The sequence below is a fragment of the Aotus nancymaae genome, unplaced genomic scaffold (genome assembly GCF_030222135.1).
Source record: "Aotus nancymaae isolate 86718 unplaced genomic scaffold, 86718_ANA_hifiasm-v0.15.2.pri h1tg000030l, whole genome shotgun sequence".
In the NCBI taxonomy this organism is placed as follows: domain Eukaryota; kingdom Metazoa; phylum Chordata; class Mammalia; order Primates; family Aotidae; genus Aotus; species Aotus nancymaae.
Genome location: NW_026988443.1, coordinates 35,087,049 through 35,107,764, shown reverse-complemented (window position 1 = coordinate 35,107,764; position 20,716 = coordinate 35,087,049). Strand labels below are relative to the sequence as shown.

The 20,716-nt window shown below is 46.5% G+C and overlaps 1 protein-coding gene across 1 annotated transcript in view; it reads left to right on the top strand.

The window, feature by feature from the left end:
- The window catches only part of CDYL2 (chromodomain Y like 2), a 198,973-nt gene that overhangs the window by 163,472 nt on the left and 14,785 nt on the right, over positions 1-20,716 (top strand). Inside the window, exons 3-4 of the mRNA XM_021671053.2 lie at positions 1,186-1,403; positions 13,847-14,019. Of these exons, the coding sequence (XP_021526728.1) occupies positions 1,186-1,403; positions 13,847-14,019 (391 nt within the window). The remainder of the gene's footprint in view (positions 1-1,185; positions 1,404-13,846; positions 14,020-20,716) is intronic.

Genomic DNA, 20,716 nt, shown 5'->3' with positions numbered 1-20,716 from the left:
ATGTCTCGTTGTTAAGGGAAGATCCTGCCTGGGCTGTGTGAGCCAGGAACTCTTCCCAGTCTGTCTTGGGCACTTGGCTTCCTTTGCCCTACATTCTTGGGGTTACTTTTCCTGTCTTCAGCACTGATTTAGAACAGCCAGAAGATTCCAGAACACTTGAGTGGATGCAAGGAAAATTGCTTAGAATATCTTCCAAGAAATTTCATCTAAGTTATGAAATAATGGGTGGAGCCATTTTTCTTAGTATTTCTTTACTATCCTTTTAATGTCTATAAGATCACTAGTGACAGCCCCTCTTTCATTTCTGATACTGGTAATTTGTGTCTTCCTTCTCTCTTGCTCTCTTGCTCTTTTTTTTTTTGGATGGAGGTGGTTGGAAAGTGTTTTCAAAATACACATTTGAGCCTCTTCCTGGACCTGCTTCCGATGGAGGTTTAGGGTTGTTGGCTTGGCCTTTCTTTCTTTAGAACATCCCAGAGTTCCTGATGAATCCTGTGTGAGGCTGGAGACTGGGAACCATTATACATCTGGATCATTCTATTACTAGTTTTCAGACCTTTTCATCGGGGCGCTTTCAGGCCGTTTGTGAATGCTAATATGTAAAACAGAAAAATGCAAAGTCATTGTAATTGATTTGGGAGAGGAAGAGAGAGACCTAATGACATTGCCTGCTTGGTACTCACCTCTGTCATCTCAAGACAGCCCCCAACGAAGCACTAGGGGGTCCCAGAGCCCCATCTCTGTTTCTCATATTAAATAAAATCATGCCTGTGATGTGCTTACCACATAGTATGGGTTGGATAAAGGTTAGCTGCTGGTCTTGCTCTTATTGATGATTCCCTATCATTCACAGACATCCACCAGTGGAGTGGGCTGCCTCTCAGGGTGGTCAGTGCATTCCCTGTGGCCAAGGAATCTGAACAGAATCTGATGTGTGGGAGAAAAGAGCAGAGGACTGCACCTTCACAAAGAGCCCTATAGGCCCTCTTCTGAATTTGGAAATGTAGGAATTCCGCCTGTCTCTTTATCTTCCCTCGTCCTAGAATAGAGGGTGGCACAGGGGAGGAGGTGGTGTGTCCCAGCCACATACAAGCCCTTCTGTTGAAAATTCCAATGTCCTCTGAGCACATCCTTCTACGATTGTGGCCGTGTCAGTTTCTTACATTGTTTATCTGGTTTTGGAAGGCTCTGCTCTGACCAACGGGGGATTGAACCTGCACAGTTCGGTGAAGAGGAAGCTGGAAGCAGAGAAGGACTACGTCTTTGACAAGAGGCTCAGGTACAGCGTCCGCCAGAATGAAAGCAACTGTCGGTTTCGAGACATCGTCGTGCGGAAGGAAGAAGGGTTCACGCACATCCTGCTGTCCAGTCAGACCTCGGATAACAACGCCCTGACACCTGAGGTAAGGGGTGGCAGCCAGAGGGAAGGGCGGGCTGGGCAGTGGCTCCTTCTCACTCTGAATGGGACAGTGGCATTCTCCTTCCTTCATCAGGGAGCTGAGGACGGTAACCAGGATGCATAAAAACCTGACTGCAGGATGCAAGTTGCTCATCATTTTACGTACATTATTCCATTTGATCTTTATGACCATGTAATGATACCATCTCATCTTATAGGTGAACACCATGGGGCAGAGGGATTCACTCAACTAATCGTGGGCACAGACTTAGCCAAGGGGCAGACCCAGAATCCAAGCGTCACATCTTGGGCTCTTCTAGCTAAACTTTGTCATCAGCATGTCATACTGGTTTGCTGCAGATATAATTCACTCAGTTAATACATCTCACTCAGTTTATAATATATATGTTACTACATATTATATATAACTGAGACAGATTGATTTCACATACCATAAATTTTACTCTTTTAAAATGTACAATTCAGTGATTTTTAGTATATTCACAAAGTTGTACAAGCATCATCCCTATCGAATTCCAGAACATCTTCGTCACCTCAAGGAGAAACCTCACCCACATGAAATAGTAACTTCCATTCTCCTTTCCCCCACGCCGGTGGAAACCATTCATCTGCTTTCTGTCTGTCTCTATAGATTTGCCTATTCTGGACAGTTTGTGTAAATGGAAACACGCAGTATGTAGCCCTTTGTGTCTGGCTTCTTTCACTTAGCATATTTTCAAGTTTCATCCATCTTGTAGCTTGTATCCATACTTCATTCCTGTTTATGGCTAAATAATATTCCATTGTATGAACAGACTGTATTTTGTCGATCAGCTTTTCTGTTTGTTGGACACTTGGGTTGTTTCATGGATAATATTTCTACATGTGTTACATACTGGTTTTCATGTGAACGTACATTTTCAGTTTTCTTGGATATGTTTCTAATTTCCAATATAATTTTTTCGAATCTGTTTCAGTTCTTAGAATTGCTGGGTCATATTACTAACTGAATTCTTTGAGGAACCGGAAAACTGTTTTCCACGGTGGCTCCCCTGTTGTACAGTCTGACCAGTAGTATGTGAGGGTTGTCGTTTCTCTGTACACTCGCTGACTCTTGTTACTGTCTGTCTTTTTTATTGTAGCAATACGTGGCTTCGGTTTGCATTTCCCTAGTGACGAATCATGTTGAGTGTCTTTTCATGGGTGTGTTGGTCATTTTTCTCTCTTCTTCCTATTCAAATCCTTTGCCTATTTTTAAAATTAGGTCACTTTTCTTTCTATTGTTGAGTTTTAAGCATTCTTTATATACGCTAGGTAGTAAGCCCTTTTCAGATATATGACTTGAAAATATGTTCTCCCAGTCTCAGAGTCTGATGTTTTACTTTTTTGATAGTGCCCTATGACAGATTTTTAAATTTTGATGAAGTCTATTTTACTGCCTTTTCTACATTACTTTTTAAATATTAATCTTGCTTCTGTATCTTAGGTGAATAAAATAGGGAAGCAATGAATACTTAATGCAGTGAGGTTGACAACATCCTTCAAAATACAGGGTACATGTGGGGAGCAGGGAAGAGATACTTGATGGCACAAAGGTGGGAAGATGCCCCTCTAAGCAGCCTTCTCCTACCAGATGCCTGGGGTAGGGCAGTAGAGGTACATGGTGACAACAGTGACAGCCAGTGAGCAGGGGCTCTTGGTTCCTTGTATTTCCTCTTCATCTTGTGTCTTCTCATCACCTCCCTTCTGAGGTAGCGTTGTTATGATCCATATTGAATAGATGAGAAAAATTTAGGCTCATTGTATAGATGAGAAAATAAACAATCCATCTGGGCTAGGGTCTCGCAGCTTAACCAAGTAGGTGCCAGGAGGGCAGGGGTTCTACTCTACTTGCCCTCCCTCTTATCTCTTCTGTTCATCCCAGTGCCAGGCCCACTGAAGACATTGAAGTCTGAGACCCCTTTTTCTGTCCTTGCAATATCCTGGACTCTCTTTTTCATAATAGCAATGGGAGGTCAATGAGAAGGGTATGCTTTGGGCGATGAAGTCAAGGGATGACCACTCACTCACATTGGGATGATAGAATGGCTTGGTATTGCCCAGTGTATCCCGTACCATCAGGGAGGCACAGAAAGTGGGGTGGTGGGAAGAAAGTGCTGTGTTCTTGAACTTGTGATTACATGTCTTAATATTGTGGTTGAAATAGACCCTGGTTCTTTTATGGGGTTGTGGGCACGGCCATCTGGAATGATTGACATATGGTGAGGGAAGCACTGTGGCTGAAGTCTTGGGATTGTGGGGTGGTGGTTGTATGCTGCCCATTCTCTGAGCATGGTGTTTTGGGGGCCTCTCCCTCCTCGATCTGTGACAGAAGCATCCCTGGAGTTCTCTGCCCTGTAGACCTCTGAGTAGGATTCAGAGAAGTTCAGAGCCTGCACTTTACCCTGAAAGCAGCTCTTCACATGTTTATACACCTGAAAACCTCATTATTTTAAGCTTATCTTGCTTAAAATAATGTGCCAGACCAGTTTTTCCTAGATTCTTTCTACTTTACTACTTTCTAAAGGCATGCTCTAAAAAGACACAGCATTTTCCTTCAACAAATTGAATGCATGTGGAGTATCCAGTTCATTCTCCCTTTGGAGGAGCCCTGGGTGGTAGCTGTTGCCCATTCATCATGGAAAACATGTTGTGCTCAGCTAATTTAAGGTGCACAGGTTCTCACCTCCTGAGCTGCGGGCTTAGTTAATTGGGGTTCCAGTGCTAATCAGTGTCGGTCGGTCACAGAACAGGAGGAAAACAGTCAAAGTCATTGATCTGGTATTTTCAGCTGTCTGAACGACTGAAGTGGATTGAGCATGTGGGTGACAGGCTGACTGGGTAAACCAGCCCCTAATGAAGGTCCTACTGAAGTGAAGAGGTGGCACGAGAGGAGAATACAGGTTTTAGTCTCACAGACCTGGGTTCCAGTCCTGCCTTCAGCTTACCATGATGTTACCTTGGGAAGTTACTTTGCTTCTCTGAGCTTCCTCATTTATAGAAATTTTACAGTATTTTACTGATGAGATTAGAGATAATGTATGCAAAGGGGCCCACAAAGTACCTGGTAGACAGGAGGTATCTAATAAATGTTCCTTTCATTGTTAACGTGAAGCAGAGGCCATTTAATGTTCACCGGCAGACCTTGCTTTGTCTGTGAATGGAAGAACCAGAAGGCGACAACATTCATGGCCATAATAATTAAATTGCTTTTCCTAGTTGTATAGTTGACATTGGTTGGGTTGGCCTCACGGGTAGAAATCCATCATACATTACTGGATGCATTAAGTAGATGCTGAAGCTAGTGGGTTTGCTGTAATATTACTCCTATCTGGGATACAGCAGAGAACCGGGAGATGAACAGAAATGCCCCTTAAGGAAAGAGTCAGTGAAACAGATTGCACAAAGTCTCCTTGATTAAAAGCTTATCAACTTCCCCACTGGGAGAAGACTCTAGGCCTTCCTTTAGTGCCCTCGGCCTCCGCCCAGATTCTACCACCACTCCCACAAATGCAGCAGACATGCAGGAGTCCTCTTTCACATCCTTCTTGTCATGCCCCCATGTCCAGACCTGTCCGAAGGCCAGTTCACCTTTATTCTTGAATAGCTCTTTAATATGTTTACTTCTGTTTCCACCAAAATCATTACAGTCCACTACTAGACTGTTTTGTCTGGACTACTGTAATTTAGCCTTCTCATAAGTCTGCCTCCTTTCATGCTTCCTGCCCTGTAATCCATTCTGCATAAGGCAGGGAGAATGATCCTCCAGAAACGTAGCTCTGGCCAAGTCACCCCTTTATATGCCCACCCGCCCCACAACCGAATGTGGTGATGGCTCCTGATTACCCTAGCTGAGAGAACCCTCAGTGTGGTGCACTCCTAACCTAATCGTGCAGCCCACCTCACATACCTCTCCTCCTGTACCCCAGTCACCTGGCTTGCTTTCTTGCCCACACCTGCTTCAGGGCCTTTATACATGCCCCCCTCTTTCTTTCTCTTTGCTTCATTCACCCTTGCTCTTCCTTCAAGGCTCAGCTCAGCCATCACTTCCCCAAGGCTTATCACAGTTGTTAGTCTACATATGTTTGTGTAGTAACTTGTTAAATGTCTGATATCCTACCCCTCCTCTGTTAGACTATAAACTTCTTGAGAAGGTAAAGACTGCCATGGTAAGTATACTATTTTAGCTCTTAAGAGATTGTATTAGTTATCTGTAACTGTGTAGCAGGTTGTTCTAAACCTAGCATTTTGAGACAGCAGACATTTATTGTCTCGTAATTGCCACGGGTCAGGAATCTGGGCATGGCTCAGCTGGATGCTTCCAGCTCAGGGTCTCTCACAAGGCTGCTGTCAAGTGGAAGCTGGGGCTGCAGTCTCACATGAAGGCTCGACTGGAGGAGAATTCACTTCCAAGCTCACCCATGTGGTTGTTGGTTGCATCTGTTTCCTACCATGTGAGCCGCTTCTAAGGGCTACTCATGACGAGGTAGCTTTCTTCCCCAAGAGCAAGAATTCCAAGGAAGATAGCAAGAGAGGATGGTCCTTTTGTCACCTAATCTCCTCCTGAAGGTGACATGCCATCATTTTGGCATCTTCTGTTGAAGCCAGCCACTAAGTCCAGTCTTCTCTTGAAGGTAGGGGGTTACAGAAGGATGTGAATACCAGGAGTTTAAATCACATAGAAGGCAAGATGCAGTAAGAAGGTGCACATTCTACAAGGGAGTTTGTCAAAAGCATCAGAAGGATTTAAAGCATTCAGGGTTTTGGGAGAAGGGAGAGTGTGTATCTAGTCTGGGGTTTGGGGAGGTCTCCCTAGAAGGTGGTTGCATTTGAGATGGGCCTGGTGTGACTGGATTTCAGCAGGTACAGATGAAGTATACAGAGAGGGATCCTGGTTGATTCTTCTTTTACATCATATTCTAATGAACTTGGTTATCTGGCTATAAATGCCAGATCCGAAGCTAGAAGTCGTAGAGCAGGAGTCTGTTCCCTCCAGCAGATGACTAATAGCATGTGCAAGTGGCAACTAGGAAGTGCATAATGAGGGCAATGAATTTAAAGGACAGATTTAGGACTTCAAAATGCATAGCAGTCTGGGACTACTTGTTATAGAATCACATCCCGGAAGCCTCTAAGAGGAATTGATTTGTTATAGGCCAGCAGGTGACCATTGAGAAGTAGTTATATGCATACAGTATATTCTGTTTAAGAAGGAAAGAGAATGTAGACTAATTTTAGAACATTTATTATTTTATTTATAACGAACCAGTTACATTATAAAATTTGGGGTCTTTCAAGAAGGTCGAACCTTAGCCATCTGTCCAAATTGAATGACCAACACCAAAAAGGAGAGAAAAGAGATATAAACTAGATACAACTTTTTTTTAATGAAGAAAAGTATAGTTTGTACTTCTTTTGTATCAATAAAATGCAAATTTATTTTCAATTTAATTCATAAATGAGATGGCTGTTTTGTTTCATCTTTTTTTTTTTTTTTCTTAACAAATTGACAAGTAAGTAAGTATGGCCTTAGCCAGAGAGGCTACTCCCTGAGTCATCTATAGAATTTCAGTTCATCTCTTTACAGCAGGGTTTCTTTATTTGCCTCTCAGAGAAATAGAGTTCATGTATAGGTGAGCGTATATCTATTTCTGGAGGCAGGTGGATTAAAGGACCCACAAGATAGCGACCTGTGAGCTTTTTTGATGTCCACAGTGAATATCTGTTGCTTATACTCAGATAGGCTGGAATGTCCTTATTCTTTCCTTCCTTCCAGCAGGGCACAGGCCTGGAGATTTTCACTTTAGATTGAAATATAGCCCTGTTTTTTCCACTAAAATCCATCCATTTAAAAAAATCATCCGACAGTATGAAGTAGTAGAAAGTAAAGGATTGTTAGCATGAGATTTAAATCATGGTTCTACCTCTTACTGCCGGTGTGACCTTGGACATCGTACCACACCTCTCTGAGTCTTCATGGTGTCACTTGCAATTTCGACATACCATCCCCTACCTTACCCGATTTTTGTTTGAAAGAAAATATTGTATGGAAATTACCTGGTGCAATTCCTGGCCCTACTAGGTGCTTCACAAATGGGAGTTCCTTTAAAAGTTTAACCTTAAAAAACAATATTCTCCTAGTATCCCACTAACTTCCATAAGCTGTAATTATGCCTGCGGAGTCTTTAATAATGATTCTTTAGAGGTTTGCTCACTTACCTCCTCCTCTGTTAGACTCTAAGCTTCACCCAGGCACATACCTTGCCTTGTTTTCTGTCACTATGTACTTTCTGCTGTTGTTTTAGCAATCGAGTGATTGGGTATTCTTTATTTTATCTTCCTCCCCATTCATTGTAATTCATGTATTTTTAAGAAGTTATCCCTAAATTATATACACATAACAAAGGCTAAGTGTAATTACCTTCACCTCTTCTGCATATAACCTTGAGATATTCTAGCTCTAGTCCTTCCTCCTCTCATCCTCTACAATATTATTGCCGGTTACTACAGTTCTACCCCGTACCAACCTCTGCCTTCAAATTAATCAATGTAAGTATTATGATCTTTAGAGTAAGTTCTTATATTGATTTAACAGCATATTCACCAATTTCCTTCCCTTTTTTCAGGAGAGTCGGAGTTTCACCATGTTGCCCAGGCTGGCTTTGAACTCCTGAACTCAGGCAATCTGCCTGCCTCAGCCTCCCAAAGTGCCAGGATTACAGGCATGAGCCACCAACGTCTTTACTGGTTATTATTTCTTGCACACCAGTTTTTCTTTCTGAATATAGTTTATTTTTCTTGAATTACATTCCTTTTTAGATCTTATAGTGAGGGTCTAGAAATGGTAAACATTCTTTTACTGAAAATGCCTTATTTTACCCTTCCTTTTAAGTCAATTTAGCTGAGTGAAGAATTTGTTGACAGTTGTTTTCCTCAGTACCTTGAGAATTGTATTCTGCTACCTTCTGGAATGTATTTATGCTATGTAGAATTCGCCTCCGGTCAAATATTTACCCTCTGTAGATAAGTTTTCTTTTTCCTCTGGATGTGTTTAAGGTTTTACTTTGTCTTTGATGTTCCGAAGTTTAAATATGGTATGTCTATCCATGCATGTATTGTTATTTCTATTGCTTAGCTTTTTGTTGTAGTTCTTATATTTTACGATTCAAGTCTGTGGTAGATAGATGCCCTCTCCCCAAGATACTCATTTCCAAATCCCCAGAACCTTGACTCTGCTAGGTTCCATGGCCAGGGGGGAATTAAGGTTTCAGATATTCAATTAAGGCTGCCAGTTAACTAACCTTAAAATAAAGAGTATTCTAAACTACCTGGATGTATGATGTATGTAGATGAGAGAAGCAGAAGAATCTGTCAGAATGACACAGGGAAAGTGGGGAGACCCAGCTAGCCATTATTGCCTTTGATGGTGGAGGAAGGGGCCATGAACCAAAGAATGTGGGTGGCCTCTACAATCTAGAAAAGGCAAGAAAGTGATTCTCTTTTAGAGCCGCCACAAAGGAATGCAGCCTTAATGACAGCTTGATTTTAGCCCAGTAAACCTGCATCAGACTTCTGACCTACAGGACTGTAAGATAATAAGTTTGTGTTATTTTAAGCTACCAAATTTATAGTAATTTTTAAGCAGGCATAGGAAACTAGTGCGTCCTTCATCAATTCTGTTAAATTTTCATCCTTTGTCTCTTCAGATATTGACTCTCTCCTCTTCTGTGTGATCTCCTGATAGAATCCCTACAGCACCTATTTTAAATTTTATTATTCTTGTCTTTAATCTCTGTTATATTTTCCATCTGTGTTTTTCTGTGCTACATTTTGGTCAGTTACTTCAGGTCTTTTGGTTAATTTATTCTCCCTTTAGAGCCACCTAATCTGCTGCTGATCTCAGAAGATGTCCATGAGTTCGTTTTTCATTTCCAGAAGTTTCTTTCTCACCTCAAATCTATTTTTCCCATACTCTCCTGTTCTTTCCTTATTGTTCATGTCTCTTTTCCTCTCTGTGATTATTTCACACATCCTTATTTTGCAGTCCCTTTTGGATTCTTCTATTACTTGAAGTCATGTTACATACTCTTCTCATTTGCTGAGTATGCCAACTTGTATTTCCTCAAGTGTTTTGTAATTTTTGAATGTGAGCTCATCTTCATCTAGGATTTTTTTCCTGTATAATTTCCATGCAGTCTGGGTTGCAGTTTCTCTCCAGAGTACTTTTACATTTATTTCCATCAGATACCTCAGGGATATTACTAGCCTATGTCCAGTTTCTGTGTTAATTTTTTTATCTTGTGGATTCTTCCCCATGCAGGTGTGGTAACTCAGAACTTCAAATCCACATACAGGGCAGGCTTGGAGTTTTAGCTTATCATGGGAGAGTTTTCTTACAGCAAAAATAAATTATTTTTTGGAGTGCCTTGTCCTAACTGTGGTATGGAAAACAGGTAGCAGAAGGACTAGAGGGGCTGAGCTTGTTCGTGGTAAAGCCGGATCCATCATAGGCTTCCTGTCTCCAAAGCCTGCACCCTTTGAGCCTGGCCACACTGCCATGAGTCCTTGTGAAAACCAGGCACCCAAGAGACAATGTGTAGTCAAGATGCATAGTGTCCACTGCAAGGTTGTGATTGGAAGGAGTCAGGGAGTGTGCAGGGCTGTGGGGGGTTGGTTCAGCCAGTACCGAGACTTTGAGAGTCTAGATGATGCTTGGGCCTCAGAACGCAGCATGTGTGTGGCAGGAGCTCAGCTTCAGACCCTGGCTCCATCCTAAAATCCACAGTCTGAGAGGGGAGAAGGGTCTGCTTTCCCTTGAGCACCACGAAGTTCATTTCCTGCTGCTCCCGTAGCCAGACTACTATCATGTAGAGGTCTTCAGATGAAAAGCCCTGAGCTTTGGGAGGCAGCCTAGCCTGCAGTGAAGGACCTGGGCCCCAAAGCCTGACTTCCCAAGTCCTAGTCTAGCTCCACCCTATACTTGCAAACTTCACAAAGTCCCTGTGCTTCGATTCTGTCATTCATAAAATGGGGCTTGAACAAGTGACGACCTCATAAGGCTAAGTGAGTTCACATCATAAAGCAGCACTTCTCAAACAATAACATGTGTATGAATTCCCTGCAGGTCCCATGAAAATGCAGTGACTCATTCTGTCGATCTGGGCTGGTGCCCAAGACTCTGCCCATCTAGCCAGCTCCTGAGAATGTGTAGCTGCTGGTCTGAGGACCACACTTTGAGTAGTGAGGGTTGAAAGCCCTTGGGGCAGAGCCTGACCTGTTCTGTAGGGTCAGTATATAAAAGGGGACTTCTGGGTGTGGCACGGTGGCTCATGCCTGTAATTCCAGCACTTTGGGAGGCCAAGGCAGGCGGATCACGAGGTCAAGAGATCGATACCATGTTGAAACCCCGTCTCTACTAAAAAATACAAAAATTAGCTGGGCATGGTGGCATGCACCTGTAGTCCCATCTACTCGGGAGGCTGAGGCAGGAGAATCGCTTGAACCCAGGAGGAGGAGGTTGCAGTGAGCCGAGATCATGCCATTGCACTCCAGCCTGACGCCTGGTGACACAGCGAGACTCTGTCTCAAAAAAATAAAATAAAATAAAAGGGGACCTCTTGCAGGGTATGTGCCATGCCCTGCACTAAGCAGTCTGTTTGCATCTTGTTTGTTGGTTAGTTTAATCTGAGGTACCTCTGAATTTTACAGATAGGGAGACCAGGAGAGGCTAATGATTTCACCCCAGATCACCTAAGACACTGTGGGGTAGAAGTGGAGCTTGTGTCCAACTCTAGCCCCACAGTCCCATTGGGGACCTTCTAGAACCCCCTGTAGGTCTGGGCTGGGGCCCTAGACGCTGCATTTCTGGCCACCTCCTGAGTGATGTGAGGCTGCTGTTCTGAGGACCACACTTTGAGCAGCAAAGTTTCAAAGTGCCTGGGGCGGACAGAGCCTGTCCCGTCTCAGCAGGAAACTGAGCCGGCCGGTCTGGTAGCGCGGGCTCTACCACTTACTGACATGTTGCCTTATGAAAGTCACTTTCTCCCTGAGACTCAGTTTCCCTTTCTATTATTACCTCCCTTTCTAGGAGGTAATAATAATGCCCACCTCACAAGGGGTTGAGGGTGCAAGTACTCAGGGGCAAGTGCTCTGTAACCTCCAGGTTCATCGAAAGATAGTTCTTCATATGATGAGGAGCTGAGCAGCCCAGCTGCATGCCTTTGAAGAACGTAAACACAGCCTTCACGGGGTGCAAGCTTTTTGGTGGCAAATTCTCCAGTCTTCTAAATGGTTTTCATAGAGGCCTTGTAAAAGCTTCTAGGTGTCTGAGCAAGCAGCCTGCCTCATTTTCTTCTGAAGTTGAGGAAAAGGGCTATGAGGGAGTTTCTATGTGATAAAACAAGCAGATATGGAGTGTCCACCATACCGCAGGCACTGTGCTAGGCTCTGAGGATACAGTGGGGAATAAGAGAGATGCCATTCCCGTCTTTATTAAAATCACAGTTGAGCAAGTGTGGACAAATAAAAGGCAGGAAACGAGTGGTAGGTAAGATAGGTAAATGTATGAAACATGAAGAAAACTAGTGGGGGTGCTGGGCAAGGGGAGTGGAGAGAGGATAATGGGGTGGGTCATAGAAGGACTTTCAGAATCAAGGATCCTGGGCAACATCACAAGGGGCAGGGAGATTGGCACAAGCAAAGGTAATTAGGTGAATATGGGCTCGGCACAGGCAAGACGTTCAAAGAAGCCTGCAGGGTCGTAACTGGGAGCTCTGGGCTCTCCTAGCTGCCCCACCCCTACCTGTTCCTCCCTGGCCTGGCTGCTTGCTCTGGAGCTGACTGCCCTCCTTCTCCATGAATGGGAGGCCGTGGCCAGACAGCGGGAGTTTGCAGTGTCAAAGCACATAGACTAGGCATTGTGCGCGCCAGACCAAGGCTCACATCCACCCGTAACACTTACCAGTTGTGTGGCCTTGGACTAGAGCCCTGACCTCTCGAGGCATCTGTTCCCTGGTCTCTGGAGGGAAGTAAGAACAGTGCCTGCCCACTCACTGGTGCTGGGGAGGCTGGAACCCAGCTAGCAGGGTACCTGGCCTGCAGTACATGTTCACTGCTGAGGTGGCGCTTGTTGGTCTTACCACTCACCAAGGGCACCTGTGTCTGTCTCCTGCCCTGCACCTGCTCCAGACAAGGTCATAGAGTCCTAAAAATCCCAGGGCATACATGCAGGAGATACCCGCAGGAGATGAGGGGAACTTGCCCCATGATGGCAGGGTAGCCAACACAGTTCTTCCATGTCAAATGGCACCTTTAGTGGCATGAAGAGGAGGAACAAAATGCCTTTTATCCAGAATTCATCCTACCTCCCAGGAATGTGAAATGTGAGCCTGCAGGTGGCCAGAGCATAACCTTTCCTTTCTTTTCTTTCCTTTTTTTTTTTTTTTTTTTTGAGATGGAGTCTTGCTCTGTTGCCCAGGCTGGAGTACAGTGGCATGATCTCGGCTCCCTGCAACCTCCGCCTCCTGGGTTCAAATAATTCTCTACCTCAGCCTCCTGAGTAGCTGGGATTACAGGTGCCCACCACCACGCCTGGCTAATTTTTGTATTTTTAGGAGAGATGGGGTTTTACCATCTTGGCCAGGCTGGTCTTGAACTCCTGACCTCATGATCCAACTGCCTCAGCCTCCCAAAGTGCTGGGATTACAGGTGTGAGCCACCATGCCTGGCCATAACCTTTCCTTTCATTTATTCTTCACTGTAGGCCTTGAGAGTGGATACACCCTCTAGATGAGGACATTGAGGATAAATAATCAGCATGGCTCAGGTCCCATAGCTAGTGAGTTGCAGAGCCAGAATTTGGACCAGGGGCCTGGAACTCCAGTGGGACATTAAACCCAGGTCTGTATCTGATTCCAGAGCCCACATGCATGTGCTACCTGCAAGCCATGTGGGGTATTAGCTGAATGAAAGATGAGCAAGGATGTATAATAATTAAATTGAGTCATCTGGAGATGACTTACATCCCTCACTTGGGCCGTGCACAGACTTTTTCCACATCTTATAAAGGGCTAAATAAGCAAATGCCAGAACAAGATTTGCAGAGATTTACCAGGGATTGAGCGACTTCAGGCCAGGCTTCCAGATCTGCAGCCACTGACCACGCTGCCTCCTTATTAGCACTCTTCTGCCTGCTCTGGGGATGGTGCTGGAGGGCTTTGGTTAGATAAGTGCTTTTCTCCTTCCTCTGGACTCATGCTTGTATTCAGCGGAGGCTCCCTGCACAGGCGAGAAGCAGATTTGTTGGCCTCTACCCTCAGGGGATCAGCCCTCTGGCTGTCTTGTGGTCCGAAAGCCCCAGGCTTACAGGATAGACTCTTAACATCCCTGCAAATTCATCTCTGCCTGCAGATCATGAAAGAAGTCCGGCGGGCGCTCTGCAACGCAGCCACGGATGACAGCAAACTGCTTCTCCTCAGCGCAGTGGGGAGCGTGTTCTGCAGCGGCCTGGATTATTCCTACCTAATTGGCCGGTTGTCCAGTGACCGGCGGAAGGAGAGCACTCGGATTGCAGAAGCCATCAGGTGAGCTCTGCTCCTTCCTGTTCCCACACCTTGGGGTCCTGCGTAGGATGACCAAGTAAAAGTACAGGCTGCTCAGTTACATTTGAATTTCAAACAACCAGGAATTTTATTTTTAGCATAAGTACATCCTGTGCGATACTTGAGACCTGCTTGCATTTTTAAAATGTTGGTTATTTATCTGAAATTCAGATTTCAATTGGGCATCCTATATTTTTATCTGTAACCTTAGTCTTGCCAAAATTAGGGATGCTTTGCCCCTCTAGGCTAGATCCTGCTTTCATTCTTTTGATCAAAAAGATTTTATTTGCTCTCAAGGCCTGAGTCTGGTAGTAGCCATGTGTCACGCACACTGTTTCCGCCCCCTGCGTGATGGGGAGGTTGTCTGGTTGTTTCTGGGGCCCAGCACTGCCGTGGCTTAGCAATGGGCAAGTTGACGGAGGGGTTCCCTTGGCAGCTGTGTGTTTGCAGACTCAGTGAGGTACAGAGTATTTCCCCCTGTCTTAACGCCCCTAGGCAAAAGTTGGGATCCTGGAGGTGACATCCAGTCCCAACAATGAATACCCTTTTGGGACACTAAAGGGGAGTTATTTCCCCACTCTTTAACAGTATATCAAAAGCAAGTGAGTGTGATTTCTAGACACTACGGCTGTTTAGCTGGTTTACAGCTGTCACCCAGTGTTCACCTGGACGGGGCTGCTGTATCTTGCTTAAGAATCAGACAAGTCACAATTCAGGAATGCCCCTGGTCACATGAGGAGGAACATTTATTCCACATGGTGTCACGGTGCTTCAGGCCACAAGTCAGGGATTTTCTGGGGCCTCCAATCTCCATGACTCTGTCGAAATGCCACACAGAGGGAGGCCGAGTCCCACGAGGCTACAGGGGGCTGTGAGGGGTTGCATTGTTTCCAAGAGGTAACGCTGGGATGCTCTTGTGTGTGGAATTCTGAGTCCCTCTTCAGGGTGAAGAATCCACTGGGGCCCCTGCTCCAAAACACCCGTGTGTTTCCTGCTGCAGAATTCTTGCCAGAAGAGACACGACGAGCCTGAGCACTGTTAGGTGGAAAGGCGTTGTGGTTATGGGATGCTCAGGCTTCCTGGCTGTGCTCACATGGTTTGTGCTTTGCCTGGTCCCAGCTATGCCCTCTTGCTACTGCCTTTCCATGTGTCAAAGGGACCGCAGGATTTCCGGCGTGCTTCTCTCCTCATGCATGAGGCCACCAAAGCCCACCCAGAGAACTGGGTGTCCATTTTTGTGACCCATGAAGCCTCCATTCATGGTCTTTATCTGCTTTATAAATTTCAGTGGAGGCATTAGCGGGATTTCCCAGGGAAACCTGCCTGACACAGCCCCTCATCTCCACTGCATGCATACACAGCTCAGTAGCGTGCAAACCCCTTGTAGTGAGTTGAAGTATGACCCCCAAAAGATATGTCCATGTTCCAATTCCTGGAACCTGTGAAGGTGACCTTATTTGGGAAAAGGCCCTTTGCAGATCTAAGTTCAGAGTCCTGGGGTGAGATCATCCCGGATTTGGAGTGGGCTCCAGATGAAGAGAGAACTGACTTCATAAGAGGGGACACAGACAGAGGAGAAGGTGATGTGACAGAAAAGGGAGAGCTTAGAGTCTTGCAGCCTCAAGCCAGGGAGCTCCAAGGATGGCCAGCCGCTGCCGGAAACTGAGAGCGAGGCCTGGTGCAGCTTCTCCCTCAGAACCACCGGGAGGAACCAGCCCGGCCAACACCCTGATTTTGGACTTGTGGTCTCCAGAACTATGACAGAATATATTTTGATTGTTTAAGCCCCCTAGTTTGCAGTGACTGTTCCCTGGGAAACTAATACAGACTGGAAGGAATCGTTAGCAGCTCAAAGAGCCCCAGCTTTTCAGGCTCTCATCTTAGGCAAGGGCCCATCCTGACCTCTGCCCAGCATCTTCAATGGCCGCTCCTTCTGGTGGGCACCTGTTCACTTCTGCTGGGGGGTCTATTAACAGACGATCCCTGACAGCTACAGGCAAGGTGCGACTCCCCCGTCAGTCCTGGAATGACACTGATGAGGCTTGTCGCAGTGTGGGGTGGGGGTAGGGGTCATTCCTGCATGTAGGAATAAGGATCGCAGCTGGGTCACCATGGGGTTGGAAGTTGAAGAGAAACAGGGTACCCAGGGGGTCAGGACTCATAATGGATTTTCCCAGAGCCCCCACTGAATGATTCCTTCCCATGGCTTTGCATGCCCAGTCTCTCTGGTGACGGCAGCGTCTCCCTGGCCTGTCCCTGCCTTTTTGTCTTAGATGTATCAAAGCTGAGGGGCAAAACGTTTTCTCCTGTCCCCATGGCCTCTACCTGTTGGGGTCTGCAGGGTGATGTCACTGCACCTCCAGACACTTGAGAACCAAATTCATGGAGAAAGAGGTTTCAGAGGCAGGCAGGGTTGAAAGCTTCACCTCTAGGAAGCTGTAGGAGGACATGGCTGGGGCCTGGGGCCCAGACTGGTTTCTGACTTTCCCAGCTGAGTAGTCCAGGGGGCCCTGAAGCAGAGATCCCAAATAAGATGAGAGACTGAACGCTTTAACCTACCTCTGGGGGAACATGGCCAGTGGAATTCGGACTTTTACCATCTCAGCAGGCAAGTGAGCTCCCCTTAGGCAGAGCACAGGGTGAGATGGTGGACGCAGGAAGAATTCTTCTCAATGCTTCAAAGGGAGCAGAAGTTGCCAGTTCATGAGCTAGCAGGGATGGGGGACTGGGAATGGAGATGTCCCCTGCACCATTGGTCCCCAGCCCCGACAGCACAGGGAGACCTGAGAGGGCATTTCCAAGACCCAGATGCTTGGCACCACCCCCAGGGGACCCCGAGTTATTTAGGCTGGGGTGGAGCCAGCGCATCTTTGGATGTGAATCTTCCTTGGTGGTTCTCAGGTGCAGCCAGGGTTGAGAACACGCGCCTTGTGCTAACGAGATTTCTGCGCCACTGATTGAGAGCACTGAGAGAAACACAAAATTCTTATTTGTATGCAAGAGAGAAAAGGTGGTTATTAAGGAGATGAGGGTGAAGAAGGAGGTGATACAGGCATGGGAAGAATGAGAACCACAGGCAAAGATGGATGGAGGTGCAGAAGATATGGCCGTGTAGAGACAAATACCCCCCAGAGTTAGAAAGAGACTGTGGTTCGCCCGTCAGCGCCAAACTTTTTTGAGGCATCTCCAGCTCTCCCAGCTTTGGAGTGTTCCTTTGGAGGCCACACTCTGGAGTTGGTCAGCGAAGCATTCTGCAGAGGACATTTAGTGGATTTCCAGAGGAGCGTCCTGAGGGAAGAGCCCTGTCGTTGAAAGGAGTTTGATTCCTGCTACACGTTCTGTGCCCGCTCCTGTGGATTTTCTAGGTGAATTGGCATACTTACAAGAAGTCTCTTATGAAAGAACTTCCTTCAGAATCTAGCAGGGCAGAAACATTTTTTTGCCCCCATCTCTTCTCTTGGAACACACTTTTGGTAGGGCTGACCAGGCGTGCTGCATGGCCTTGGCACCCCGTGAGTGGTACTCTCACCCCCTCCTCATCCTTACCTAAAGAAAACTTGTACACATGTGACCGGGACTGGTGACTGGGACTCATCCCTCTGCAAATGTTTGATGAATGAACAAGCAGATCTGGGGCGAGCTCAGGTGATTTGTTCAGAAGCCTCCCTCCAGGATCCATCCCGAAGAGAGGCTGCCTCCTCTGAACTCGTTGTAGGTGACAAGGTGGCTTGTTCAAGTGTGGAATTCAGGAAAGCAGTGTGGGCTAGCAGCTGCTCACGTGGCACCTGGAAGCAGGCTGCCTGGGCCCACACCTGCCTCTACACTTGTTGGTGGTGCAGCCTTGGGCACATCACTGATCTCTCTGAGCCTATTAGCTCACCCAGGAAATGAGAACAATCAAAGCGATGGTACTGGCCTCCCTGGTGGATTCGTAGGATGAAGAATAAAAAGATACTCCATGTGAAACACTTGGGCTATTCCTGGCACATAATACATACTTGGACTTACTATTACGGTTGTTGTCACTATGGCTGGCGCTTCCAGCCATGATTTCTAGCTAAGCTGATTCTAAGACAAGGGAGTGGGTGCCTTGGACCAAGGAGTGGGTTAGAGACTAAGGAGTGGCCTGCTGGGGACCTCTCTGGGGGCCCCAGGATGGCAGTCACCGTTCAGTCCTGTGCGGGCTAATTTGGATCTGACCTTTGGCTGGGGGAGGGTTCTCCTCCGTGGCTCTGGTCAAAGGGAGCGGGTAACTGGATCTCAAGACAAATGCTGATTGCTCTGGGGGAAATTGAAACATTCCCGTGAGCAGAATTTGGCTTCTGGGTCTCCTGTAGCCTAGGAGAATGGATCACAGACCAATCTGAGAATCGAATGAAGGCAGTGTCCACCCTCCCCGGCAGGTGCACTACCCACAGTAATAGCAGCACGGCTCGAGCGCTCTCTGCGTGTCAGCCCTGGGCTAGTGCTTTGCATGGACCCTCTCCTTCCATTCTTATTCCACTCCTTACGTGGCATAAGGTCACTGATTTTCCCATTTTACAAAGGGAGAAAATGAGGCTCTAGAGACCAGGCAACTTGTCCAAGGTCTCACCATTAGTTAGAAGCAGAATTGAGTCTTCTCTCCGAGTTTTTCAGATTCTGAAGTTCTGACTCCTTCTGCCACATCTGTGCAGCCCAGCAGCTTTGTCAGGCAGAAGCCACAGGGCTCGGGTAGAGCAGAGGAAGCTGCGTGGGCCAGGTCAGCCTGATGGCCTTGGACGTGGGGGAAGGTGGCATACAGTCTTCCCCACGCAGCCCCGCCGCCATCGCACCAGGATCAGATATCTGAGCTGCAGGGCCTGTAATGCAATATCCTGTTTGCTGTTGGTTCCCTGTGATAGAGATCTACAGCCCGAGGTGAGAGAAAGAGGATGGGGGTGGCCTTCATTAAATGTCAGGTGACATTTTCACATCTAGGAAATGAAGTGCGAGGCAGGTTGGATGAAGCAGGAGGGGCTGGGGTGGAGTGTCAGAGCTCTGTATGCCTGGTCCCCTTTTCCCTGTGTCCCTGATTCCCCTGTATGGATCTCAGGCTGGAAATCACAGAGTGAAAGGCTCTGGGGTCCTGTAGAGGAAAACTCTGGAAAGTCATGAGGACTGAAGTCTATTCCTGAAGGATGTCATGTGGTGGATGGAGCCGAGGTGGTGACAGTATCAGAGAAGCTTACAGGAAACCCACGACAGGGAGGCTGTCTTGACAGGCATGGAGCCCCTTTTGTTGAAAACATCCAGCAAAGGCGGAATGATGCATCCTTGGACTGTTACGGAGGGAATTCTGCACCGAGTGGAAGATATGGCTCCATGAGTCCTAAAGTCCTTCCCACCTCTGAGATCTAAGATTCTGGAATTGTATAAGGTCCCTCAGGAATGGGATGTTTGACAAAAATCACCCAAACCCCCTGGGATTGTACAAAGAAGTTCATATCCCCTGCAGACTGCAAATTGCTTTCAGTGAAAAGCGCTTGCAAAAACTGGTGACCTAAGCTAAAACCTAACCATTGGGTTAGGAAGTGAATGATGCCAGGAGATGGGCCTCTGGAATACCAAGCATCCCAAGTCATGGAGTCAGGACTCCCTCTCTGAAATAGTGCCTTTTGGGGGCCAGGAGGGACTGAGAGGTAATACCACCATCTCAAGCAGTGTGATGCCTCAAGCCTGAGTCAGAGGTGCATACTTTCATGATGACTTACATAGATTGTAAGATACCTCCTACCCCAGCAGAACATTAAGCAGGCTTCTCACAGTTGAATCTGATCCCAGTACATCACTGTGATAACCACAGTGGAAGAGTTGGGGGAAGGAACAGTATTGATTGAGAAGGGATAAATCAGCCGGGCAATTGTATTAGTTAAGTATTAGCTGTTGTAACAAATAAACCTCATAGATAGAAATGTACTTCTCACATACATAAACCTAAAAGAGGTGTCACCATCAGCCCACAGCTGTTTTCCCAATGGTGACTCTGACTTCTTCCATCTTGTGGCTCAGCAAATGTCTACCAAGACCACCATGCTCATCAAGATGAATGAGCTTGGAGGACAGCATGGTGGGAGGTTTGGTGGGCACCTGCATGTGGTACCTGTGGGTTTTTGCTTGCATTCTGTTTGGCCAGCACTTGCGGACTTGGCCACATCCACATGCATTCGGGGCTGGGAAATGTGGTCAGCCAGTAGACCCAGGAAGAATACGAAAAATAGATTTGGCAAAGAGCTGGTTCGTCATTGCCTCACCTGTACAGTCTTTGCTCTTGTTCTGGCAGACTCATGTATTTGTTCAACAGCTATTTACTGAGTGCTAATTCCAATACTGATGGAAGCCAGGCAGTGCCCCGGGCAGACCTCTGGGTGTCCCTAAGGAGCTAAAGGGAAAGAAGAATCTAAAAACAAGCAAATAATTAGTTAAGGTGATTGCAAATTGTGACATTGGTGTATTCTAAGAACTCTCAGAGGCCTGTGTGGCTTGTGCACTATGAGCAGGGGCAAGAGTGATGTGAGGGAAGCCTGGAGAGGTAAACTGAGGCAGGCGAGGGTCAGACCAAGGTTATGGGCATTTGAATTTTAGTCTTGTGAGTTCTTCTAGTTTCTAATCTCTCTGAGAGTAATGAAGGATACAGACTTTACTAGACATCTTGGACCTT